This window comes from Rousettus aegyptiacus, unplaced genomic scaffold, assembly GCF_014176215.1.
Source record: "Rousettus aegyptiacus isolate mRouAeg1 unplaced genomic scaffold, mRouAeg1.p scaffold_m13_p_6, whole genome shotgun sequence".
Lineage (NCBI taxonomy): Eukaryota > Metazoa > Chordata > Mammalia > Chiroptera > Pteropodidae > Rousettus > Rousettus aegyptiacus.
In genome coordinates, this window is record NW_023416309.1 from 97,551,508 (window position 1) to 97,579,018 (window position 27,511).

Sequence of the window (27,511 nt, forward strand, 5' to 3'; positions counted from 1 at the left end):
CCAGTAAATCCTCACAAAAAAAATTGGAATAATGCTGAGTAGCTCGTGGCCACTGGAACTGAAGAACCAGGCTAAAATAACAACAGTGCTAGGTAGCACTGGGTGAAAGTTCTTAACAGAGTTAAGGCTACTTTTATTTTAATGTTTTTTTCCATAAACATCTTTAAAAGTAACTGATGGAAAGCTGGATTTTTTTTTACCTAGTTTGTGGCAAGGATATTAAGCAATAGATTTCCATTGGCTCTCACATCTCAGACTTTTCCCCACATTTCAAAAATGCTACTCAAACTTTCAAAGTGATTCCAGCAGATAACTACAGGTCAGGTGAGCAGGCACAGCAGCATAAATTTAGTAAGAACAAATCTTTGAAAATGTCTGGGAACTTGTTTATAGCCACAAAGTTATCTATAACTATGCTTCTTGAAAGTAGAATTCAAATTTACTTCTTGTCCCTTTTATCCTTATTCCTTTGAGTTGCTTGCTGCACAATGAGTTTCTTGGGACAGGAACTGCACCTCAGTTTTGAGACCCCGCTCTCTAGCATTGTCCCTGGGCCTAGTTAGGCAAATCTTCTACTGGGCCTGCAAACCTTGCTAGACCCAGATATTTTCCCATTGCCAATCTCCAGCTGGCCTTCTTTTGCGTGCAGAAGATCCCTGCACTCCTTTTTATCCCTAGGTCCTTGAATAGGCCTTTTTAACCCCTAGGAGGCCTTCCTCTGTCCCCTCCCTTCAGCTCACTAAGGCCCTCTGATATTCAAATTTCAATTTAAATGTCTCTTCCTCTAGACTAGAAAAGCAAGCCTTCGCTAACCTTTGATTTAATCAGGTCCTATATTACATTATCTCTTTAATAACACTTTCACTTATCGAAATTAAGTTCATAATGATTTATTCAATGCCCGTCTTCCTTGCTAGACTGCCAACTCCAGGGGGGCTGCACTGGTCTGTTTCTTTCACTGCTACCCAGTGACATTGCTTAGCCCAGCTCCTGACACAAGTCAGAGATTCAGTGTATATTGCTGGGATAAATTGATAAGATTCCCAGATAAAATACAGAACATTCATGTAAATTTGAATTTCAGAAAATCAACAAACATTTTTAGTGTAAAATTATGTCCTAAATATTGTATAATATGAATGTAGCCACCTTAAAATTGATAAAGTACAGAGAGCATTTATCCAAGTGAGAATTTTCAAAGATAAAATTTAAAATGCTGTTTCCTTTTCTGTTGTCAAACAAAGTGCTCTTTATTCAACAAGTATCTATGGAGCCCTAATTCTTATGTTTTAGGAACTGGTGATATAAACATGAATACACAACATGAGCCCCAACCTTTGATGGGCTTATGTGATTTAGAGTTCTGAAAATACAATTGATCACTATAATCATTTTGTTAATTTATTCTTATGCCCAAAGAATCAACGTTAGATACACAGCTACACTTCCTCATGGAAACTCTCTGTACAGGTAAACAATAATGTCTCTATTAAATATAGCTAGACAATTTTAAACCTTAGAAAGCTTGAAACTGGAGTAAACCACCATACTTAGAATGAGAAGTTATAATTTCTCATCTGAAAATGCAGATGAAATGACATTGTTGGAAATTTGTGCTCAAGAAGTAAAGGAGAGACATGCCATTAAACAAGAAAAGCATTCAAGGTGCACATAGAAACAATCTTCCTATATGGCAAGAAGGGGACAATGGGCAAATTTTAAATGACTAAGCTTTGAGGAAGACTAGGCTCTTTAAAGCTAAAATCTAAACTAACAAATTGGTCTAGGGGAGATGTTATTGTAACTTTAGTTAAATATTTTCTCTTGTATACAGCCTAAAGAGAAGCTTTCTGACCTGCTTTGGGGATTTACAGGGAAAGTATAGTCAAATGATCATCTTGGGTTTTATACAGTTGCCCTGACTCCCTGCCCTGGGAGGTCAGGCGAATAAAGCAAATTGTGCAGTCCTGGAATTTCTGAGTTCGAAGTTTTTCTGTAGAATGAAACAACAATTATATTACAAAAGCATTATTCTCCACCTGAAACTAATGTAAATTAAAATAATATTGAATATCACTTCTAATTGGAAAAAAAAAAGTGCTATTCTCACCAGTTCTTGGGTCAATCCGTGCAATCTAGAGTAGATTTTGTACTTAAAAATTTGGACACAATCTGAGATTTCCTCCAATAGAATTTTTTCCATCTTTATTACGATATAATTACTTTAGAATTTTATCCACCAAAAAGAGAAAGTGTAATGTAATAGAAAGAATACTGGCCTAGAATTAAAGATCTCTCCCTGCTCCTGGCACTAAGAGTAAACTGGCTCCAATTCCTTCTGAGTCTATTTCATTCTTTAGTAGATGCATGTATTAATATCCATCCTTGCCCACCTCACCAGGTTATTTGTTCAGCTGATATTTATTGACAGGCTTATAGATTTCGGTAGAAAATTGAAAAGCGGTATTGAAATACATTACAAAAATTCAATAAAAAGCTTCATTTTTTTCATGTATTTATTGGGATCTCTCTGCTTAAATAGGCAACAGATAATTAATAATTATAAATATAAGTAATGCTGTCTAATTTGGGTGATGAATTTTATTTTTCAAGATTTCATTTGACACATCACCATAATTCCTTCTATTTTTCCATTTTACTGGGGATGTGGGTGTATCCAGGTCAAAAACTTGATCTCACTTACAGGAGAAAAATTAATTTTGCCAAACTCATGCCAATGTGTAATAAGGTGGGCTAGTCATTTCACCTAATTGGCTCATTGAGTCTGATGCCATCTGCCATCATGTCAGACACTGGTGGCGACCTTTACATCAAGGCTCTCACAGCAATAAAGGAGAAGTATCGCATCTGAGTTTCAGTACTTAATTCTATCTCTTTTTTTCTTCATAGCATTAATTTTACTATTTCCATAGATGATTAAAAAGTTGTCATGAAAACTTCATCTTTTTCATGTGCATTCAAGATTTATGGACTCAAACATTTAAGTAAAAAACTTTTTTAGTACCTATGTGACCAAAAACAACAGGAATACATTTCAGGGAGTGATTTGAGAGTGGATCCTTCTACCTTCATTCAAAATGTTTTCTGGCTCCCAATTTACTGGTTGAACTTTCCATCTTTGCATATACAAATCCTATCTACTCTTCCTGGTCCAACTCAAATGCCCTTTCATAAAACTGTTTCTTAAACTCCCAGTCTCATTTTGAACCTCCTCAATGCTCTGTCTCATTCTTATGATATTTATTACCTTATATCTTGTGGGACTAATATATTGTCTACATCCTATTTGAGGTCCCTGAGTAGGCAATATTACACAGAGAAAGGCCTTAAAATCTCATACATAAATGTGTTGAATAAAATAATATAGAAGCTTGGACAAGTCACTTAACTTCTCTGTGCCTTTGTTTTCTCACTTACACAACCCTATTTCAGATGATTGTTGGAAGATAGAATGAGTTAAAACATACGATGGAGGTTTGAAAAGTAATAAATGGGAGGCAGTGTAAGATACTATTTTTTCTTGGTCATGAATATTATGCTTTTCTTGTTCATAATTTTCTGTGTGACAATGAAAGCTAAATGATTCCAGAAGAGCCATAGATGCTCCCAAGAGGTGATGAGCTTTCAGGTTCTTAGATTTTAAGCAGACTGGAGAGAGAATGCCACACAAGAGCTTGTGCTTTAGTGTTAGACATGAATTTGAATCTCGTCTTTGGCAATTACTGGATTAGTTTTGTTACACTGAGTAAATTATTTAACTTCTCTGGGTCTGGGTTCTCTTTTATCTGTAAAATAGGGATAAGGATATCGTGTTTTGCAGGGTAGTACGAGAATTAGAGATGATGTACATATTATACTCTATATACGTGGTAAGCATTTTTAATACTTAGGGAATTGGGTTGAAAATGTCCTCACATTCGCCTTTTGTCTTGTTGACAATATTTTCATCCAGGTAGTTATAAAGTATGCAAAAATTAGTTTGCGCCGGAGCCTGGGAACATTTGTTCAATGAGTTATCAATAAAGTTTTGAATTAAAAAGAAAACCTGTTTCAATAAAGCTTTGATCAAACCGAGAGGAGGTTATCGCGAGAATATGAAGGCTAGCGTTTCGTGCTTGAGACCTGCTCTCGCGTTGTTTGATCAAGTCTCGATGAGAAGTGAAGCACGAAATACCGCGGTCTTAGTGGATTCTCGCGAGATATTCTGGGATTGTCCCCTCCCCCCTCCCCAAGTGCCGTTTCGGTTTAACCTAGTGTGTGACTGTGAGTCTGTGTGAGGGAGCGAGCGTGTGAGGTGCTGAGGTGAGGCGGCAGCAAGAAAAGGGGGTCCCTCAGGAACGAGAGACAAAGGGGGCGTGAGGCACCTAGGCCGCGGAACCCCAGCGACAGGAAGCCGCCTGAGCCGGGCTACCGGGTAGGGAAAGGCCCGCGCAGTCCTCACAGGGCCCCAGAGTCGGAGTCGGCCCCACAGCCCTGGGCCGTCGGCTTCCTACTTCCTCGACCTACCCGGCCCCCGGGCCTAAGGATTGGCTCGGCGGGGGTTACGAGGGCAAACAGACTTAAGCAGCTGCCCGTTGTCTCGCAACTCCAACGCTGAGGAACTCTTCATTTCTTCCCTGGCTCCCTCACCCCCTACCTCATGTAGGAGGGTGCTAAGGAGTCGGGAGGGAGGAGGAGCCTTCGCTACAGTCCCTTCCCTCCCCACCCCCTTCTAGAGGCACTTTGGTAGGCGTGGGGTCGGGGTTGGGGGGGAGGGTGGGGGTTACTTTTTGGAGTGCGGGGGAACTTTTTCCCCTTTTTGAGGCCAGGGGAAAGGGAATGCCCAATCCAGAGAGACATGGGGGCAAGAAGGATGGGAGTGGAGGAGCTTCTGGAACTTTGCAGCCGTCGTCTGGAGGTGGCAGCTCCAACAGTAGAGAGCGTCACCGCTTGGTGTCGAAGCACAAACGGCACAAGTCCAAGCACTCCAAAGACATGGGATTGGTGACCCCTGAAGCAGCACCTTTGGGTACAATTATCAAACCTTTGGTGGAGTATGATGACATCAGCTCTGATTCAGATACTTTCTCTGACGACATGGCCTTCAAACTAGACAGGAGGGAGAATGATGAACGTCGTGGAACTGATCGGAGTGACCGCCTCCACAAACATCGTCACCACCAGCACAGACGTTCCCGGGACTTACTAAAAACTAAACAGACAGAAAAAGATAGAAACCAGGAAGTTTCCACCAAGTCGGGATCGATGAAGGACCGGATGTCAGGAAGTTCAAAGCGTTCAAATGAGGAGAATGATGACTATGGAAAGGCACAGATCTCCAAAAGCAGTAGCAACAAGGAATCCAGGTCATCCAAACTCCACAAAGAGAAAGCCCGAAAAGAACGTGAGGTGAAGTCTGGCCACAAAGACCGGAGTAAAAGTCATCGGAAAAGGGAAACACCCAAAAGTTACAAAACAGTGGACAGTCCAAAACGGAGATCCAGGAGTCCCCACAGGAAATGGTCTGACAGCCCCAAGCAAGATGATAGCGCCTCAGGAGCTTCTTACGGCCAAGATTATGACCTTAGTCCCCCAAGATCTCACACTTCCAGCAATTATGACTCCTATAAGAAGAGTCCTGGAAGTACCTCAAGACGGCAGTCAATTAGTCCACCTTACAAGGAGCCTTCAGCCTACCAATCCAGCACTCGGTCACCCAGTCCCTACAGTAGACGACAGAGGTCTGTAAGTCCTTATAGCAGGAGACGGTCGTCCAGCTATGAAAGGAGTGGCTCTTACAGTGGAAGATCACCCAGCCCTTATGGTCGAAGGCGGTCCAGCAGCCCTTTCACAAGCAAACGGTCTCTGAGTCGGAGTCCACTCCCCAGGTGAGCTATTTGTCTTAACAGTCCTTTCTTAGCATGGATTATGAGGAACTGGCTATAAGTCATGTTTTTTGAAATTCCTAGTCATTTAAGTAAGTGAATCTGGACTCTTAACCCAGCAGTCGAAAAGGAGAGTTACATGCCTAAAACTGCTAAAGGTAGGTACTTCCAGTGGTGGGATCATCAGGTGTAAACTCCTGTGTGAGAAAAATCATAGGCTTCTGCTTGTTGAGTGCAGAGCTACTGTTTTCCAGAGCTTATCTAACTATTTCTGTTGCTTTGTCTTAATATTTTTAATTAACATTGATATTAGTGCTTTTGACCTCATTGGACTTGATTGACGATATAAGAAATTGGAGGTTTATCTTGAGGCTATTTGCCTAGGTCATCTGCCATTTGTACTGCCATTTGTGAGTCTCCAAAATTATTTATTTCCTAATTGACAATGTTTTGATATCTTACAAAAGACCCTTGTCTTTTCACTTACGTTTCTAGTGGACATTCAGCTGACTAGTCTTTTTCCCTTTTCATGATAGAGCCTAGCAGAAATTGGTTCCAAGGATAATTTGATTTTCTTCACAGCGTCACCTTGACCACTCGCAATATTCAAGATCTTTCTCTAAAAAATTGGTGATAGTGCATTTACTATGTTATTTTTTTCAAGAAAGGCATGTTCCTTTGAAATTTAATTGTTGGAGTGAATTATCTACCAAAACTGTGTTCTTGTTCCTGTATCTTCCTCTTTATAGACTCACCTTTGTCTACAAAAGCAGAACATGGGCTTTGGGGTTATACCTGAGTGGAATCCTATAATTGAATTTCTCCATGCCTGAGTTTTTTCATGTGTAAAATGGAAATAATTAATAACTGTCTACTTCTAGAGTTGTGAGGATTACATTAGTAAATATGAAGTGCATAGCACAGTGCCTGTGGAACCTGGAGCCAGTCAGTAAATTCTATCTATGAGTAAGGAAAATGATGAATACTAGTAGAGAAATTATTCTAATTTGAAAAAAATCCATGCATCTCTTTTATATGGTAGTGTGAGTAATTTTTGCTGACAAAGTTATAATTTTTCATAAACCAGTTCAAATTGATCGAACTGCAGAGTTCCTAGCTGTCAAGGTCTGAAGTTCTTTAGTCTTTCCTTCCTCATTTTATTGTAATTTTTCAAATGCAGAAAAGTTGAAGAATTGTAGCAAGGAGTCATACATGTACTACCTACATTCTACAATTAATATTTGCTATGTATTTTATATTTCTCCATCAATCCATCTTTTGATTCATTTCAGATAAGTTGCTGACATCAGTATACGTCACTATAAACACTTTAGCATGTGTACCATTAATTAGAGTTCACTAGCTAATGAGGGATAATAAAATTTATATGCAGTGAAACGAGTAAGTCTTAAGTGTACCATTTGTAAAATTGCTTAGTTTTTTAAGTAACCCTAAGAAATATTCTCAGAATTTTTGTTTTCTTGAGGGAATGGTTTAATAAGCCTGTTCTGAGAATTTTTATTGTTATGGGGTTTGGGAATACAGAAGTGCATTGAGGCTAAAACACTAAAATGAGTTGCAGTAAGAACTTCGGCTTTGCAGTGATTCCTTTTGGATTCATATCTCAAGTTCTCTTTTCCTCTACTCACTTAATTGGAACTAGTGCAGAAATGATAAAAATAAATCAAGAAAGAATTGGAGACACACTGTGTTTCCATATTTCTCCAGTATGGAATGCAAATATAAACACTAAATAATAATCCGGGAGTCACATAACACATTTTTAGTGGGCTTATAGAACATCATATATGTTTGTTTGTGTGCATTACATATTTTTCCTCATTGGTTGGAATTCCAAACAGTAAGTACAAAAATTTCTTAGAGTGGAAGAACGTACAGAGTCCTTCCATGGTATTCTGTGTTTTTTCCTTGGGAGATAATTAAACAGGCAACGTCATTTTAAAAGACTGAAAATGCTTTAGCAGAAATTCAAGGTCTTTGCATTCACCAAATTAATAGTGAATAATAGTAACAATTTCATTTCAAATGGGTGGAACCTAACTTAATTCAGGGGAAAAATAGATTTTGTTTTTGAAGACACATTTTTTATTGCCAGCATTTACTTTTTGTTTCCCCTCCTCCTTTTTTTTTACTTGAAAGAGTGGATCTGGACCTCAAACACAGTGTTTGTTTCATAAAAATGCCTTAAGTATTTGGCCATCCAAATGTCCTGTTAACGGTAGGCTTCTGTTGAGAAGTTAAGGGGTTTTTAGCAGAAGGCATTAGGAAGATTTAGTCATGCTGAAAGATTAAAGAAACAATGGTTTGTAGAGCATTGTCTGTAACTTTACTTAGTGTTTGGGATTTTAGAAGTTTTTCCTAGGGTAGAGATGTTAGTTTTATCCCAGCCATAATTCAATCAGAGAAAACTTGTTTCAGCCAGTTATTTACAAGAGAAGTAAGTATTAGTTTTCTTAAGGCTAAGTGGATATTTGGTAAATCCATTAACTACTTTCCATAATTATATCCTCATGTTCGTATATATTTTGTTATCGTTGTTTTGAGTACTTTGATTCCAATAGTGACATATTTTAACTACCTTTTTGGAGCAAACTTCCAAAAAGCAGTATAGATATAAGAACACCATAGCTAACATCATGAGTTGTTTCCCATACACATAGATGCTATTTTTTTGAAACCTTTTGATTTATGTCAGTCTTACAAATGATTAAAGATAAAGGGAGATATTGAAGATCGGGAATGGGAGCAATTTGTTTTAGACTACTGGGTAAATGATGTTTTGTCCAATCACATTTTTTGTGCTAATTTTTTCTTCCTCACCTTGAAGCCTAAGTACATTAGGCTTTATTTTAAAAACAAAGAAAAAAGTTAATTAGGGTTGAGTTTCAATTTAGAATAATCTGCCTCATGGATTCTAAGATTTTACTTCCCAATCCTTCCTTAATAATGAAGAAAATAAATTGAACATGCAAAAATACTTTGCTTTATGAGTTCCTAAAAAGCTGATTGGAAATCATTTTATATTTGAAAGTACCAGAAGGCATTATTTTCAGAATTTCTAATTATTTTAGTAAGACAGTTTCTCCAGTTTATCTATTTTGTAAATCCTAACTCGTGTTTCTTGGGGGGGGTGGGGAGGGTTGTTTAGTATAGGCACAACTTAATTATAAACTAAGGATACAAGGAACAAAATTTTTTCTTGGGATTTGTCAGTTAAATAGCTCTCTAGTTAAAAGATTTAGATTTTGGCAAAGCCTGCTAGTTTTAATTTCCAGATTTATATACCCCACCTGTAGTATAAAATGTGACTTTTTTAAAAAATCATGTTTTCACTTTATCAGAGATTTAAACCAAAATTCTAAAAGTAAACATTGTGAATATGGGTATTTTCCAACATGGGGGGGGGAATATTCATCTATCTTCAGATGAATAATTTTTAGTGTTATATTATTGAAATATGTTGTCATGCAGGATTTAGTTCTAATCTATTTAAATAAACTTTATTTTTTTTAGAATAGTTTTAGATTTTCAAAATAATTGTGACAATAATACAAAGAGTTCTTATATATCTTGGCACCCAGTTTCCATATTATTAACATCTTACATTAGAATGGTACATTTGTTATAATTAATGAACCAATATTGATTTAGTATTTTATTATTATTATTATTAGATACCCGATTTATTTTAAAGATTACTAAATTACTCAAAATGGGTTTTATAAGTTACAGTTCTCCATAATTTAACTGATATATTTTCCTTTATATTGCTACAGCTTATCTATTTTAAAATGCTTTTTTGTCTTTCCATTAGGAAATCCATGAAGTCTAGAAGTAGAAGTCCCGCATATTCAAGACACTCATCTTCTCATAGTAAAAAGAAGAGATCCGGGTCACGCAGTCGACATTCCAGTATCTCACCTGTCAGGCTTCCACTGAACTCCAGCTTGGGAGCTGAACTCAGTAGGAAAAAGAAGGAAAGAGCAGCTGCTGCTGCAGCAGCAAAAATGGATGGAAAGGAATCCAAGGGTTCACCTATATTTTTGCCTAGAAAAGAGAACAGTTCAGTAGAGGCTAAGGATTCAGGTTTGGAGTCTAAAAAGTTACCCAGAAGTGTAAAATTGGAAAAATCTGCCCCAGATACTGAACTGGTGAATGTAACACATCTAAACACAGAGGCCAAAAATTCTTTAGATACAGGGAAACTAAAGTTGGATGAGAACTCTGAGAAGCATCCTGTTCTTAAAGATTCGAAAGCACAGGGAACAAGAGACTCCAAACCCGTAGCATTGAAGGAGGAGATTGTTACTCCAAAAGAGACAGAGACATCAGAAAAGGAGACCCCTCCACCTCTCCCCACAGTTACGTCTTCTCCGCCTCCATTACCAACTACTACCCCTCCACCTCAGACACCCCCTTTGCCACCTCTGCCTCCACTACCAGCTATTCCACAGCAACCACCTCTGCCTCCTCCCCAGCCAGCATTTAGTCAGGCTCCTGCTTCTAGTACTTCAACTTTACCCTCTTCTACTCATCCAAGGACATCTACTTTGTCCTCTCAGGCAAATTCTCAGCCCCCTGTACAGGTTTCTATGAAGACTCAAGTATCTGTAACAGCTGCTATTCCACACCTGAAAACGTCAACATTGCCTCCTCTGCCCCTCCCACCCTTATTACTTGGAGATGATGACATGGATAGGTAAGTTCTATAATGAACTGAGAAAACTTAATGCTCTTGATCGAAGTGTAATGTAGTTTTTGTTCTCAAATTTTGTCAAAACTGTTGTAATGCATGGCTATTTAGAATACTTTTATGAATAGGAAATGCATTTAATGTTTGGTTTTCAGTGGAAAAGTCCATATTTATGACATTATTACTTAGGAAGAGAGAATTACAGTTTGAGGGCTAGTAACTTTTTCTCATAAGTTTATTTATTGAAGAGGTTAATTTTTATTCAGAGTTTAAAAAATCCATAGGTTTTCCCTAAATTGTTAATATTGAAATTTTTAATAGCTGTTGAAAAATTAAGAGAGATGCAATTAACACCCTTATACTCTTCACATAGATTCACCAATTATTAACTTTTTGCCAAATTTGCTCTAACTGTAGTAATCCAACACTTTACTGATGAATACTTTAGTACGTCTTCCCTAACAATAAGAACATTTCCTACGTAATCATATCTCATCACTTTCCAAAAAACCCTTACTGTTGATTTAATCATATAATGTCAATAACCTCATAATGATAATATTAAATATTCTCAGTGGATTTTTAAATGTTTTTTTCTAGCTATTTTTTTTTTTACTCCAGACCCAGGAGAAAGATAAACCAGGTTTATTTCAAAAAGTGCTGCTTTAAAAAATGAATCATCTTATAAGAAGCAAAAGAACAATGTGTGGAATCTTTGCTAATTAGAATATAAGTTCACAATGGGGTAATGGGAAAGCTCTAATTTTAATGAGTCCTCTGAGTATTGAGAACTGAAGTGATTATGGAGCTTGAATCCGATTTTATGGAAGGCATTAGGAAATATATTTATTTAATTTCTTGGCAAGACTAGCGAGGCAAGTACCACCAACCAAACTTGATTTAGCAGTGACATACACCATGACGGCCTTTGTGTTAGTTTTATAGACTACTAACTGTCTTCTTGTTCTCTAGGATATGGATTTCATTCACTACCATGAACTTTTCTTTGTAAGCACAAAAATAAGTACTGATCTTGCATCCCAATTCCCAACTCTCTATTACTTTCCAAGTGCCAGGTAGTTCGAAAAGTGAAACATTTCGGCTCTTTAAGTCTGTATTTTTACAGACTTCCTACCCTCTGTGCCTCTTTAGAAGGTGCAAGTACAATAAGTGGGGGGGGGGGGGGAACGACTTTAAAAGAAAGGCTCCATTAGTATTCATAGTGGGAAATCTGGTTTTAAAGAAAAATTCTACGTGCTTTTTCTTATTAATAGGTATTAATGAATCTGCCACATTCTGAGAACTACAAAGGAAAAGAACAGAACCTGATTTTATGTAGAAAAAATTGTTTGAGGTACACAAAATACAGATAGAAGCTATATGTTCTTATTGGAAAAGGAAATAGTTGAGTATATCCCAAAGGACCCTAAGCCACTCATTTTTCAGCCATAGGAACCTCATTTAAATATTAGTTTATATAATGGCTGGAACAATATCAGTGTGGCTGAGAATTTTCATTTTGAAATGTTTACTTAGCTAACCAAATAACTGTTGAACCTAACCTTAACCTAGTGTCAGTGTAGAGTGCAGATTTTCAGAGGTGGAATGATTTTGACTTTGGGATTTCTTTCAGATTGGGGATGAAAGGTAAAGTAAGACCATTTAGTGCTTATTTGAGTATGTGTGGCTGTCTTTTAAGATTGTGTGTGAGAGAGAATGAAGTGAGCTAAACTATTTTTGCTCAATTCTGATTCTGAAAGTATAACTTTAATTTCATACTCCAATTTTTTTTTTTTTTTTTTTTTTAGCACCTATAACACGCGGTCTTCCTAGGTGGTCTCTCATCCAAGTACTGGCTAGGCCTGACCCTGCTTAGCTTCCAAGTTCAGACAAGATCGGGCATGTTCAGGGTAGCATGGCCATAGACCCAATGTATATTTTTGAATGTATGATTATCATCATTTTTCCACATAATATTGGTAAATTATTAAAGGTAGAAAAATGGAAATGAAGATTTCTTCCAGTATCAATTTTATTTTTTCACTATACATTAATTTTGAATTCAAGATGGTTTTTTTGTTTTTGTCATATATGTGCCACTCTGTCTATGTACTAACTGCACCTATATGTCCCATGAAAAATAATTTTTATGTAAGAAAACTTGTCAAAGAAATCTAAAAGTTGCATATGGAACTCACTTATATTCCTTTATACTTTTACCTTCTCACATTGAAATTGCAGCAGCTTAAATGTTGAGAATGACCTATACATCTTTTTGTTGCCTGCAGTGATTTAAATATAGAACTCAGAATGCAGTCATAAATATTGGTTATTTGAATAAGTAAAACTGCTGAAGGAGCCAGAGTCAGGGCTTGTGTGAGATGATATTGGGCGTGTAGTTAAGAAATCAGTTAGCACATGGATGACAAAGCTTTTGTTAGAGGATTTGTTGTCTTTTAATTAAAATCCTTTTGGAAAAAGAGTGAAATGTTTCTTTCAAACATATAGATAGGAGTTTGTTAACAAGATAATAAATGCAGGAGTGAATTTAACAAATGGTATTGCAAAAGCCTTTCTGATTCATGGTCTACAATTTTTGGTTTCAAGAAGCAAAGGCTTCCATACACCCACCTCAGTATAGTATAATATAGTACAGCTGTAGTACATCGCTCTTCATGAGGCTCTCCTGCTTTTAAAGAGATGATCTAGTCTAGAAAATTCCAGTTAACCACATACAGTTTTTTAAATCTTTTATCACTCTCTTTTTTGATAGCCTGGTTCATTTGGAGTTTATCAGACTTCTGTAGAGACTATGCTATTTTTTTTTTTTTTTTTAGGCGAGGCAACCCTAGGTTGACCTCACAGATTGCAAGGACCTTGTCAGCTTACAGTTCCTTAATTTTTTATGCCTACAGCACCTGGTCTTCCTAGGCGGTCTCCCATCCAAGTACTAACCAGGCCCGACCCTGCTTAACTTCCAAGATCAGACAGGATTGGGCTTATTCAGGGTAGAATGGCCATAGACAAGACTACACTATTCTTAAAGGCTGTTTATATAATGTATTGAGCCCTTATAGAAAAGGAAGGATCTGTGGGAGCATTCCAATTTGAGTTAGGATTTTATTAATAGAATGTTTGGTTCTCATTTTTAATGTATTCCACTCATTTTTAATTGAAGTTTGTAAAAATAAATTTTTAAACAACCTACTTTAAGAGGAAAAGGATAAATGATCATATTTATAAGTTTATACTGTTGAATTTTAATTATGAAGAAATTTTCTTTTTAAATAGTTCATATGTAAATTCATATACTTTCTTAATATACTTTTTTAATAATAAGGACTTATTGGAGGAGTTTGTATCATACCTACAGATTAAATCCCATCATAAATTTCAAGAGATTAACTAGATATTAAAATTTGGGCCAGTCCTTGAGACTGGCAACTTTTAAAAAATTATTATACATGAGCATTATGCAACCTGCACATCTTATGTGATTTGTCTACAGGTATAAATGGAGAACAGTACTGATATTAAGGTGGATCAGCTCCCTGTTAATGAATCTTTAAGTAATGCCTTAGATGTTCATTGTCTGCTTCCCTATGTTAGACCCTCTCAGCATCCATATATCCTCAGCTCTATATGGAGCTATATTTTACTGAGTACCCTACACTAAAGGCTGAAGACCATGATGATGTTAAGCACTGCAGTTTTATCAGCCATCATTATTCCAAGGTGTTTGGTACATTGGGATTTGCTGAATTAGGATTTGACCTCTATTCAGCGTGTGTGCCCTGAATTGGTAGGACGTACACATCCTATCAAATACTCATTCTTTCTTGAAATAAACATGCTAATAATGTGATTTTTTTCAGAAGCAATATACTTTTTCACAGTAACAAATTATATTTGAACCCATAAAGTAAACCTTGGAGAAAACAAGACCTAAATATAAAACATAGACTGAAGTTATATGAAGTAATGATGAGAGAATTCAGATACTTTGATTCTAGTGAAGCAGAACCAAGAAGTAATGTATTTCCAAATCATGAGGGATTTAAATTTATAAAGAATATTCTAACATTAGTAGTTGAGAAATGAGAAATTTTCATTCCTGAATGTCTTAAAAATTGGAGAAATTAAAAAAAAATTATATTGTACCCTGGACTCAAGAGTATTCTGGTAATTGGCTTCATTCCCTGGGTAGAAAAATCATAGTGGAAATTATAATAATGTTATATGGTCATCTTTATGAGTGATTTAACAGAAGGTTTCAGATGATCATTTTGTACTCCTTTTCTGGTTGATATGGTACAAACTAATCTAGATTCTCTTCTGTCTGATATACAAGAGATTACAATGATAAAAATTGGTAGGAAGTAGTAGCTTTTGATATTGTTTCACACACCAAGGGCAGCAGTATGGCTCAAAAAGATGCAAGAGATAGAATTTGTTATTTAGGGTTCTATTGGACGTATTCATGGAAAAATGTTTCTGGGATCTGCATTTTAAGCTTTCCATCCCCTCTACTTATCAGGTGCATGTACCAGGTCTCTAAGAATTAGTATGTTAAACTGGACCAACTTAATGGGAGTAACTATCCATAAGGCTTATTTTCCAAAGAAAAGTATTGTTTAAAGTAGCAAAATTATAAGCCTACTTAGGCATGTTGTAAAGCCATTAGAAATTCAGAGCAAGTTTTGTGAATGGAAATGTTGTGCCCAGGTCACATTCTGCTTTAAGAGGGAAAAAACGTTTTTTTATATATCTCTTGTCAAAAAAGTGGAGGAATGGTCTATGGCCATGCCACCCTAAACAAGCCCAATGTCTGATCTTGGAAGGTAAGCAGGGTTGGTCCTGGTTAGTACTTGAATGGGAGACCACCTAGGAAGACCAGGTGCTGTAGGCACAAATAATAATAATAAATAATTAAAAAAAAAAAAAAAGGCGGCTCCTATAATGGTTAGAATTCTCAAATCCTTTCAACCTTCTGATGCTGTGATAAAATAGAAAAGGCTTGCTTTTATTTGTAGGCATGAATTAGTATGATTTTATTTGTAGGCATGAATTAGTATGCTACACTCTCTTTTTGGAGGACACGCATGGCACAGAATCCTTTCTTTATTATAAATAAATTGAGATAGTTAAAAAATTGGATCTGAAAACTGACCTTTCTAATCTATTCCAGAAAAGCCATTCTCTTCCTCAACCCTCGGCTACTATAATTTGTTGATTATCATTAGAGACCTTCTGCTACCAGCTACTTTAATGATTTTCAGATAGTTGCTTGGACTCTGAGATTTTAGTTTGAGGGTTATTTATCCATTTGGCTGTTCAGATATGGTTGCCTTTTGTTTCCAAACCAGTAAACTAAATCAGTATATTTTTCACTAATTTTGATCTCCAGCTTAGCTGTTTTCTTACAAAACACTCTAAAATGCTATTTTCTTTTTCCAAGTTCTCACCACATCTTTGGTAATATAGTAGTGTTATACCGTTGAGTTCTCATTCAGTTATTTAAATCTTTGTTGGTTAAAATATAGGGTAGGTTTGGTGACTCCATGAGTTGCAGTGGTATTTTGTGAATTTTCTGTGATTACTTTATTTTGTCTCAGTAAAAGTCTAACAGAATCTTAGGAAAGACATTAAAAGGAGGGTTTGTTAAAGGACTTACAAGTAATATTCCAAAATTTTTATTTTTTCTTTTAGAATACTATAGATTTTGTAAAATCCAAGTGTGTTTACCTTTGATAAGCTCCATTTTCTTACCTCATATTACAGGATTTTTCCCCTTAAATGTAAAATCTTTGTAATCTTTTAATAGCCAGACATTATAATATTTGAAAGTTTTATTTGCATATCCTTTAAGTAATTGTAATCTTTTTCTTCCCTTCCTGTCTGTTTTTTAGTCCAAAAGAAACTCTACCTTCAAAACCTATAAAGAAAGAGAAGGAACAAAGGACTCGTCACTTACTCATGGACCTCCCTCTCCCTCCAGAGCTCCCTGGTGGGGATCCATCACCCCCAGACTCTCCAGAACCAAAGGCAATAACACCACCTCAGCAACCATATAAAAAAAGACCAAAGTGAGTTTTTGAAGGAACTTATCCTTAATTACACCTTTTATTATATTAATGAACCTTTGGGCCTAAATCTCACACTTTCTTCTGCAACCCACACCAGTAGGATCTTAAAAGATTGGACCTGATATGTATCTTTTATTTTAATAGATAAAAGCCTACCTAGGACACCCATTCATTGGCACCCACAGATACCTAGGTGTGTTTTTTAGAAAAACAATAATTTCCAACTCCGAATATACCACAAACAATCTGTATTTTGAGTTCAGAATATTCAGAGTACTGCAGACAAAAAAAGCCCTTTTATTCAAGGTGACTCAACTATGTACACATTAATGGAAAAGTAATAGGTTAAAAAAAATTTAATAACCTTAATCACGTAAATTGCTGTTCCATAAACACAGTAGAATCTGGATTTGATCTGGTTGTTAGCGTTCTTCTCAATAAAAAGTTACTATTTATTGAGCATATATTATTGCCAAAGTTTCATAATTTATTTTTATGGTAACCTTACGATGTCATGATTATTTTCCCATTCTATAGTGGAGAAAGCCAATACTGAAGAGAGGTCAGAAAGTAAGCACCATATCTATTATTTGGTCTTATGTCTTTCTGAAATAAAAAAGTCTGTTTTCATCATTATGAGAGACTGTTTAAACTATTTCATATCACTTAATTCCTGTCTTTTTAATAAAGAAATTCATAAAAGTCAAGAGTCAAAATATCATCATAAAAGAATTGTTTTCTTTGAAAAGACTTAATTTTTAAAAATAATTTTTTTTATTTTTGTTTTGCTTTTTTTAGAATTTGTTGTCCTCGTTACGGAGAAAGAAGACAAACAGAGAGTGACTGGGGGAAGCGCTGTGTGGACAAGTTTGACATTATTGGGATTATTGGAGAGGGAACCTATGGCCAAGTATATAAAGCCAAGGACAAAGACACAGGTAAATATTCCCACAAAATTTTAGATGTCAGAACATTAAAAAGTTAGTAATACTAATGTCTTAAGTGGATTTAGGAAAAGTAAATTTTGAGTTCTAATTTGGCCTTTAAGAGTTACTAAATACACTAAAATTTTCCAAAAGAATAGTAAAATTACTGTTTAAAAACTTTCCTTTTTTGTCGTTGTTTATTGTAAATGTTTCATAATAGCTTGCTTGGGATTTAAGAGAAGGTAAAAAATGTGTAAGTTGCTCTTGGTAGGGGTTTAATTCTTGAAGATAAAGTAGTTGAATTATTGGTATATTTTAATAACCAAAATTTTTAGGCCTAACATTTAAAAATTCAAGTCTTAAAAAATCAAAGATAAGAAAGAGAATCAGAGATTTGTTTTTTAAGATATTAAAGTATCTCACATAGAGAAAAAGAAGTGCCAAGTACATGCGCTTCTTGGTTTTATTTGTTTTTAACAGCCAATAATTTCAGGGTTACAACCACACATTGAGATTTGTTACAGGTTCTCTCCTTCTGAGAAATATCACCTTAATAAACAGTCCAACTGCAAAAAAAAAGTACTTGGCATAAAGCATTAAAGTAGGCATTAAGTCCGTCTTTCAGAACAAGGACATATATTGGCTGGTTCATAATGGGAGCCAAAAAATGCTAATTGAAAATCTAACAGTTTGAATTTATCGTTACAGGAGAGCTAGTGGCCCTGAAGAAGGTGAGACTAGACAATGAGAAAGAGGGCTTCCCAATCACAGCCATTCGTGAGATCAAAATCCTTCGTCAGTTAATCCACAGAAGTGTTGTTAACATGAAGGAAATTGTCACAGATAAACAAGATGCATTGGATTTCAAAAAGGACAAAGGTATGAGCAAAGGACTGTTTTTACAGGTGGATTGGTAAATCTTACTTCCCTTTCTTAGGTTGTTTGACTGTTCGAATTTAACAGTTTATACTAAAATGTAGCTTCTTTCTTACATCTCTACCAGAATTAAGATATTAGCAGATTGCTCTTGTGCTGAACAGTGCTTATTTTATAAAATGTCCATTCTTTATCAGTGTACTCATACTTTTAGAAATCATTGTTACTGTCACCCCAATAAATTTAATTAAAAAAATAAATCACTGGTAATCATTAAAATTAGTCTGTTGTAACACCTAGTAAGGTCAGCATGTAAACATTTATAAGATCCTCTTCCAATCAACATTTTAAATCCCTTTTTTATAAATTATAATAACAATAATGAAAATTGAAACCCAGATTTATCAGTCTCGTTTTTTAAAATTTCCTTTAAATTATACTTTACAAACAATAGTATATTAGTTTCAAGTATACAGTATTGTGATTTAGACATTCATCTACCTTATGAAGGGATCACCATGATAAGTCTAGTAACCATCTGTCACCATACATAGTTATTATGATATTACTGAGAATGTTCTCTGTGCTGTACATTATATCTCCATCACTAATTTTATAATTGGCAATTGGTGGTACTTAATCTCATTTACCCTTTTGCCCATCGTCTCCCTCTTCCCCCATCTGGCAAATATCAGTTTTGTTCTCTGGTATTTCTGAGTTTGTTGCTTACTCTCATTTTTATATCATCCCTTCTGGTTGTTGTTTATATACATTCATATTCTTACATAGTTTTGTGCTGATACAGTTTAGAATTCAAAGCAGGTATTTCTAAACCATCTTCAGGACAGATAATGGTTTGTTTTCCTGGATTTGTAACTTTTGTCTCATTTGGGAGATAAACTTGTTCATTGTTTCCATACTTATATTTGAAGTAGTCTGTAATATAACATCTAATCTACTTTTATTGAAGCAAATCTGAAGGTTTAGACATGGGCAACTGTGAAGAGATGGCATCTGTAAATTTAATCTGTAATGTTGAGAAAGAATATGATTGGAAGGAAAAGGGGAAGAGGATTAAGAGTATACAAACTACCAGTTGTAAAATAAGTCAGGGGATTGTAATGTACAGCAGAGGGAATATAATTAATTGTATAATAACTGTACAGTGACAGATGATTACTAGACTTACTGTGGTGATCATAAAATATATAAAAGTTGTACATTATAGAATCACTGTATCGTATACCTAAAACCAATATAATATTTTATGTCAACCATAATTAAAAATAAATTTTACAAAAATATGGTTGAAATACATAAAATTAGGAAGGTAGTGGATAAAGTTAAGCTAGACTTATTTACAGAGCCTCAAAGATATTAGCACTAGGGGATTAGCACCTCTTGAGTTTGGTAGAAGTAGTTTTAAGGCAAATAAAAGGAAATTCTAATGAACAATAATTAGGTAAATTTGTGAACATTAGATCTGAATGAAGAATACTAGGTTTATTTCTGGGTGTGTCCTTTCTGATCATAAAAACAATACAAGTATAGCTAGTTTCTATAAGGGTGAATAAGAAAATATTAATTGATTGTTTCTGGAAACTTCATGTCATTCTGTACTGTTTAAATAATTTACCATGTACTGCTTAAATTCTTTTTTAAAAAAATAAATAATTAATGGACAGATGGATATGATACATGCCCACTGTGGAAAGATTGAAAATATAGACAAATGAGAAAAAGAAAATGGCAGTTAACTTCTCTCTCACTCCATTCCAGTATACCACCATCCATAGAAAACCACTATAGTATTAGCATGTTGGCATATTTCTTTCTAGTACTTTATATCATATATATGCTTATTTTAATATAATTGGGATCAAAGTATATTTAATGTTTTATAATTTATCATAAGCAATTTCCCATATTATTAACATGTTTTAACGACCGTCCATAAAAATGGATGAATCTAAATTTACTTCAGTTTTTGTTGAGCAATTTGTTACCAGTTAAAAAATATATAATAGAGCATTGAGCATCTTTGTACATAAATATTTGCATTTAGATTTATTTCTTAATATAATTTCTTAGAATTATTTGGTCAAAAGGGTTTTTATATTTAATGTTAGATTGCTTTTAAGAAAATAATAATTTATGTCCCACCAGTGAGTGCCCGTACACTTTATCCTTCCTAACACTGAGTATATCTTTTTAATAAATTGTCATCTTATATTACTTCTGAGTCTTTTCCCATGTTTATCAGTTTTACTTTTTTTTTTTTTTGCATTTTCCTTTTGTGAGTTTTCCTTTTGTGTCCTTTGTCTACTTATCTTTTGTAATTTCAGTGTTTTTGTTTGTATGAGGTTGTAGCTAAATCTCTCTAAAACATTCCCTTAATGCAGTGGTTCTTAACTTTTGGGAGGTTATGGACCTCTTTAAACGTGGATCCATTTTTCAAAAAAAATACCTTTAAAATGTTGCTTATGTACATGTTTAAAATGTTGAGTACTATTTCAGAGAGATCAAAGAGTCTTTGAAGCCTAACCCCCTAGATTAAGAATCTTTGCCTTTATGCCACTAAAAGACAGAGTTTGAGGATAGATATATCAGTGTCTAACTCGGTCTATTAAGTTACAGTATTTGTCTCTATTATGCACCCTGTTGAAAGTAGAATGATAGAGTGGATTTCAAACCTTTTACAGTTTTCTTGGTATATTTCTCCTTCTATCAATTACAAATTTAAGGAGTTTAATTGGATGATTCACCTTTCTTTTGATTCTTAAAAATACTATGAATTGCACTTATAACATATACTAAATATATCATGCTGCCCTGGCATATTATGTGAATCTTATTTACTAAGGTAAAGACTTCTACAAAAGTGGGCATAGACAATATATAACAAACAGGCATGGTTGTGTGTTACAAATAAAACTTTATTTACAACGGACAAGCAGACTGGATTTGGGCCAAGGTCTGTAATTTGTTAACTGACTTAGATCATAAAAGAGTAGTAATACAATCTCATCCATGAGTTGTTCCCTTCAAGACTTAAGTAGTCCGAAGAGCACTGGACTAAGATTCAGAAGATTAATTCAAATAGTAGCTCTGTTATTATTAGAAAGAGCAAGTTATTCAGCTACTCTGAATTTTAGTTTCTTCATCTATAAAATTAAGCAGTTGCTCCAGAGAGCCTTATGGTCAACTCCAAAGTTATATTAAAATTTGAGGCATTGTCATTTCATAATCTTCTTTCCCTTGTTTTAATTTTTTCTTTCATCTTATATAGGTGCCTTTTACCTTGTATTTGAGTATATGGACCATGACTTAATGGGACTGCTAGAATCTGGTTTGGTGCACTTTTCTGAGGACCATATCAAGTCATTTATGAAACAGCTAATGGAAGGATTGGATTATTGTCACAAAAAGAATTTCCTGCATCGGGATATTAAGTGTTCTAACATTTTGCTGAACAACAGGTAACATAGCAAAACCAAATGAAGATAAACATTTTCTCCCTCTCTTCTGACCCCCTTAGTTTCTGCTAGTTAATTGGGAATATAAGTAGAACCAATAATGCAGTTTTTTGCATTTACATACATCTGATGTTTGTGCCTTAGGAACAACTTAGGATAGGAATATCCTGATTAGCAGAGTCTCCAGACTCTGTGTTGATAAGGAATTAACAGAGGCAGGGTTGTAAAGGTTTTTTTAATTGCAAAGACTTTAGGAAGTCACTCACATCTTACTCAGAGATTTTTGCCATAGTTAGTAAATAATATTGTGGTCCTAGACAAATTCAAACAGATATTAAGATCTTAGTGAAATTCTCCCTTGTATAGTGGGGAGAAACATGCCTGTTCTTTTAGCTACTTTTGAGACACTCAGTTATCAGATTTCAGGGTAAACATAGCTATAGTTGTTGATTGACCTTTCTGCCCAGCATTTACTCCCAGGTTTTAATAGTGTAGACAGGCATGAATTTGGTGATGAGCAGTGTTAATTCTTCAGAAGATTTTATCATCTACTTTCTTCTTCTCTGGCTCTTTGCCTAAACTGCATTGGTGATATTAAGCCCAATTTTTCCTTGAATTTGGGAGCACCTGGGAAGATGCAGCCTTGAGGAATTAAAAAGAATTTATTTATCAGAAAGACTGACAACAGAGGGTTAAGTTTCTAAGCAAAAGAAACTGCATGGACAAAAGCACATAAATGTGAAAATAACATGTCTGGAAAACTGTAAACAGTATTGCTAGGGCAAGAAGTGCACTGGTGAAGCCGGATCTTGCATATGTCACTGAGGAGCTTAAATCTTATCTGTAGATGGCAGTCATTGAAGGATATTGGCTCAGTTCATCCTTTGTTTTTAAATTAAACTGTTAATGCATTATTGCAAATTTAAAACATACATAAAACGTATATATTTGTATTTAAAAATCTTTATGAGACAAAACATGGTGTTAAGAGATTATTCTTTCTGTTGCTATCTCTGTGATCCCACAATTCTCATTAAAGCTGGGCTTGGTTAACCTACATCCATAGTAATAATGCTTCAAGAATTTGATGATGTCTGTCAGCTTGCAGCTTCCTGGACTATAGTATTAATATATATTCTTTTGATCCTTTTGTTCTTCCCTGGGGGATATCTCAGGCCAGGGTATAATTGCAGTCCTGATCTGTGTCCTTTCTGGTGGGCCAGGCCTATCCGTGTCCCTGACTTCCCATCCCATATTCAGGAAGCTAAGCAAGATGCACGAGTCTCATGGTCTAGTCTGATCCATCCAGTCTCTGCTCATGCGCATTTAGTTCTATCTACACAGCAACTTCTAGGTGAGATGGCCTGGAGAGAATGATAAGTAGAACTCAACTGGACAAGGAAGAGAAAGCAGTTGATGAGAAAAGGAGGTAGGGCTAGGCTCTATGATATTCATTATATCTTAGATATACAAGTATAAATGAGACCAAGTCATTTTAGATAGAGGAGACACAATTAGTGTAGTTTCAGAAAAAGTCACTAAGTGGGATATACACTGGAGGCAAAGAGACCTATTAAGATTAAAAACACCATGATAATTAGTTCTTGAACTAGCCAAGGCATTACTAGTAGAGATAGACAGGATGGACTTGGTAGATCAGTAAACTTTGGTTGGGAATGAATGAAAATATTTTAAGATATCTCACAGATTTCTGATGAGAAACTCATGAGATGGGTGCCAAAGTGGTCAATATGGGGATTACAGAAAGAAGAGCAAGATGAGTGGAGAGGAGAGTAAATCTTTTTGGATATGTCTGTTGCATACCTAGGGCAGTGGTACCTAATAGGCATTTGGTCACATGGACGTTCCAAACTAGCAGTATAGATTCAGGAGTTATCAATAATAGAAAAGGTATTAGAAGATGGAACCTATGGGAATGGTCAGAGAAAGAGGAAGAAAATAAGGAAAGATCATGAATGCAAAATAGGCCAGTTTAAGAAGGAGGGATCATAGATGTCAGATACCACAGACAGATTATAACACCTAAGAAGAGAATATGAAAATTTAAAAGTCAGTGGTGACAGTGTAAGTGGGTGGGTAGCTCAATTAATAGGAAGGTGATGATGTGTCTTTAATTTTTTGATTTTCATATTTTATTTAAGGATGCAGAGGTTTGAGCAAATTTTTTTTCCGTTCTTTAATCCCCCACACACACACTCCCATCCCTGACCTGCGGATGTTGCCATCTCCCCTTAAGAACTGGATCTCTGAAGGCAGAGCGTCTCCTCCCACGCACTTGCAGCATGCCCCTGGGGCCTGGAGCACCCAGGGAACCCGACACACCTGGGGTATGGTCTGTGGCTCCACCTAGGGTGCAAACCTAGGACTTTCTGCATGTAAAGTAGATGTGCTCACCACTACACTATGGAGCCACCCCGGTTTGAGCATTTTTAAATGCTAGAGGAAAAGAAAATCAATAGAGAGGGAGATGTTGAAGATTCAGGGAAGAACCAGATAATTTAAAGTAGCAAGGTTCTAGAGATGGGATCAAAGCCACAGATGATAGTAGCCACAAGTGTAGGTGTTGATTATCCTTGAACAAGAGATTGACCCACTTATTTTGCAGTTGAAGGAAATAAGGTTATAGGTGTAAAAAGTTTATAGGAAATGTTAAGTTCTCACCTGATGACTTCTGTTTTCAATGAAGGTCATTTACTGAGAGTGAGAAGGGGAGGGTATGGATTAGGAAATATGATAGCTGCTGGTGATGTTTAGGTCTAGCCTAATTTTCCCTAACTATTTATGTATTGCCATTTTAACTTTCAGTCCTACCGTACACCTTGAATCTTGGATCCCCTCTCAGAGTAAGGATGCCAAGAAATTTGAGGAACCCTTTTTGTCTCAATATAAGACTCAAATCAACTATTTCTTTCCTTTTTGCTTCTCTCAGAATTTGCTTATAAATTGAACTTTAAAATGTAATGATGTTTGGGGCAAGTAAGATGCTTATAATCTTTACTGGAAATGATAAGAGTTGATTTAATGTAAAGTTTTGTTGTGAATTTGGTTCCAGATCACCAAAAATAAAGCAGATATTACAATAAAATGAGTCACACCAATTTTTTGGTTTCCCAGTGCATATAAAAGTTATGTTTACACTGTACTGTAGTCTATTCAGTGCGGTAGCATTATGTCTAAAAAAAAAAGTACATACCTTAATTAAAAAATACTTTATTGCTAAAAAATGCTAACCATCATCTAAGCCTTTGGTGAGTTCTCATTTTTTTTTGCTGGTGGGGGTTCTTACCCCATGCTGATGAAAGTGTAATAAAGCAAAGTGCAATAAAATGAGGTATGCCTGTAGTTATCTTGATTTACTATTCTTACTGCTAATAATTTGAGGAGCACCTCCTAGCATAGTCTCCTTTATTCTATCTCATTTTTCTGCCTGATTTGAGTTATCATGCACATGGCTTTGCATATCCCAAGAGGTAACACAAGCTGAAAAGTAAATAAATAGGCTACATAACAATTTAGATAAATATGGTTAATCCAGAATAGTTAATAAATGGTTTTTAAATAGTTTCCCAACATTTTGTGTCGTAGTTTATTAAAATAATACTTGACATTATTGTCAAAGACAGCACTTAGCAAAGTGAAACGTAGGTGTGATCCCTTTAAGGGAGTGGTTCTCAAAGTGTGATTCTCAGACCAGCAGCATTGTCATCACCTTTGGGCGTGTTAGAAATTCGAATTTGTGGGCTATAACCTACTGAATAACCATCTCTGGGAATGGGGCCCAGGAAACATTTAACAAGCTTTCCAGGTGATTTTTATTTCATATTAAAGTTTGAGAACCCCTCTAAGGCAGAGGTCTTCAACCCCCAGGCCACCGACCAGTACTGGTCTGTAGCCTGAGGCCTGTTAGGAACCAGGCTGCACAGCAAGAGGTGAACAGAAGGAGGTGAGTGAGAGAGCATAGCTTCATCTGTATTTGCAGCCAGCCACTTGCCGGCACTAGCAGATGGCCTTAGTTCCACCTCAGGTCATCAGGCATTAGATTCTCATAGGAGTACTGGTTCCTGGTGCCAAAAGGGGTAGGGACCACTGCTCTAAGGCTATCGTTGTATATCATGGTATAGTAAGTGGTGGCAGTAGGTTGGTAGAAGGAGCCTCATTTATCATAAAAATTGTTTGCTCGGATCAAGGCTGTGTTCCTTGTTTGAAAGAAATCGGTTAAAGCCACAGAGTTGTTTACTTTTTATTAGGAAAATGTCAAGTTTTTCTAATAAAAATTGAGACACTAATTAATAATTAATACATATACAATTAGCATTTTACTATTATGTGAAAAATGTCTTTCATGTACCTAGTTTGTTCAAACCAGAATCAGTCAAGGATTATGAATTGAATTTATTGTTAGGCCTCTTAAATTTCTCTTAATCCGTAACAGCCCTTTTTCCCCCCAAGCAATAAATATTTATTCTTGCAGGTTCTAGCCACTGTTATTTGCCAAGAAGTAAAATATTTAGTTGAGTTAAATCCAAAAATACAGTAGTTGTTCAAAACAAACAAACGAACCATAAGCTTTATAAACTGGAGTAGTCAAAGGAGGCACAATCTGGGAGAGTGACGATTATGAGTAGAACTAAGAGAATAGAGATTAAAAGTAATTTTTGTAATTCTTTTAACTTCTAAATTAATGCTTGTCTTTTTAGGTATAATTTAGAGGTTACTCCTATTACTTATGAAAATAATTGTTTTTTATTTTACAGTGGACAAATCAAACTAGCAGATTTTGGACTTGCTCGGCTCTATAACTCTGAAGAGAGGTAAGGCATTCATCAAAGTTACGTGTGGGAAATAGGAAAGAATCCTCTTTATTCTAGGGTATTGTAGTATCTTGCAAGTTGCAATAACTGTCAGAGTCCCTAATTTTCTAAATGTGTTACTAGATTGTAGTGAGTAAATTCTACCTAAATTGTTGAATCAGCCTTGGACTGAAATAAATCGACCCAAATTGGATGGAAGTTATTTATTCATTTCCTACTTGTGTCTAGTTTACTTTTGAACTCTTAGGTTGCTATGGAGCTGTTTTGATAATCTCATCTTCAATTGGTAGCTATTTCTATTTGCATTTAAATATACAAGTGTTTTGCATCAGAACCCATTGTAAATTTATGTCTTGTTGGTTTTTTACATTTCAGTCGCCCTTATACAAACAAAGTCATTACTCTGTGGTACCGACCTCCAGAACTTCTGCTGGGAGAGGAGCGTTACACACCAGCTATAGATGTTTGGAGCTGTGGGTAAGGCTTCCTGAACTTTTCTTTTGTTTGAAACTCACATATTGAACTTGTACCTTGTTTTCTTGGTGCATTGGCTTTTGCAGCTTTTCTTTAAGCTCAAAAGGATAGGGATAAACTTTTAGACAGATTTTAGATAAATCTTTTGAACATTTTTTAATATGAGACACTTTTTAAAAAAACATTTCATCAATTCTTTTTTTTTAACCTAGTTTGAATTGGGATCCAAATATATTCAAATA

At 35.5% G+C, this 27,511-nt stretch overlaps 1 protein-coding gene, 1 non-coding gene and 2 pseudogenes across 8 annotated transcripts in view; 2 read left to right on the forward strand and 2 right to left on the reverse strand.

Moving 5' to 3' along the window:
- Window positions 1-4,239: 4,239 nt before the first annotated feature.
- The window catches only part of CDK12 (cyclin dependent kinase 12), a 65,688-nt gene continuing 42,416 nt past the window's right edge, over window positions 4,240-27,511 (forward strand). For 5 of the 7 annotated variants that reach the window (XR_004951250.1, XR_004951252.1, XR_004951253.1 and 2 more), the window contains exons 1-8: window positions 4,241-5,888; window positions 9,721-10,605; window positions 16,509-16,685; window positions 17,484-17,623; window positions 18,320-18,490; window positions 21,777-21,966; window positions 26,739-26,795; window positions 27,171-27,272. Coding sequence is in view for 2 of the 7 variants with exons in the window: in XM_016164674.2 (XP_016020160.1) it covers window positions 4,840-5,888; window positions 9,721-10,605; window positions 16,509-16,685; window positions 17,484-17,623; window positions 18,320-18,490; window positions 21,777-21,966; window positions 26,739-26,795; window positions 27,171-27,272 (2,771 nt within the window). In the remaining 5 variants the exon portion in view is untranslated. Of the gene's footprint in view, window positions 5,889-9,720; window positions 10,606-16,508; window positions 16,686-17,483; window positions 17,624-18,319; window positions 18,491-21,776; window positions 21,967-26,738; window positions 26,796-27,170; window positions 27,273-27,511 lie in introns of all 7 variants that reach the window. The other 2 variants (XM_016164674.2, XM_036222129.1) reach the window with 1 other exon arrangement.
- On the reverse strand, window positions 12,408-12,526 carry LOC118604227 (annotated as a pseudogene).
- LOC118604687 lies at window positions 13,506-13,624 on the reverse strand. The gene has a single exon (XR_004951791.1). It is a non-coding gene; the product is annotated as a 5S ribosomal RNA (ribosomal RNA).
- Window positions 15,393-15,508, forward strand: LOC118604143 (annotated as a pseudogene).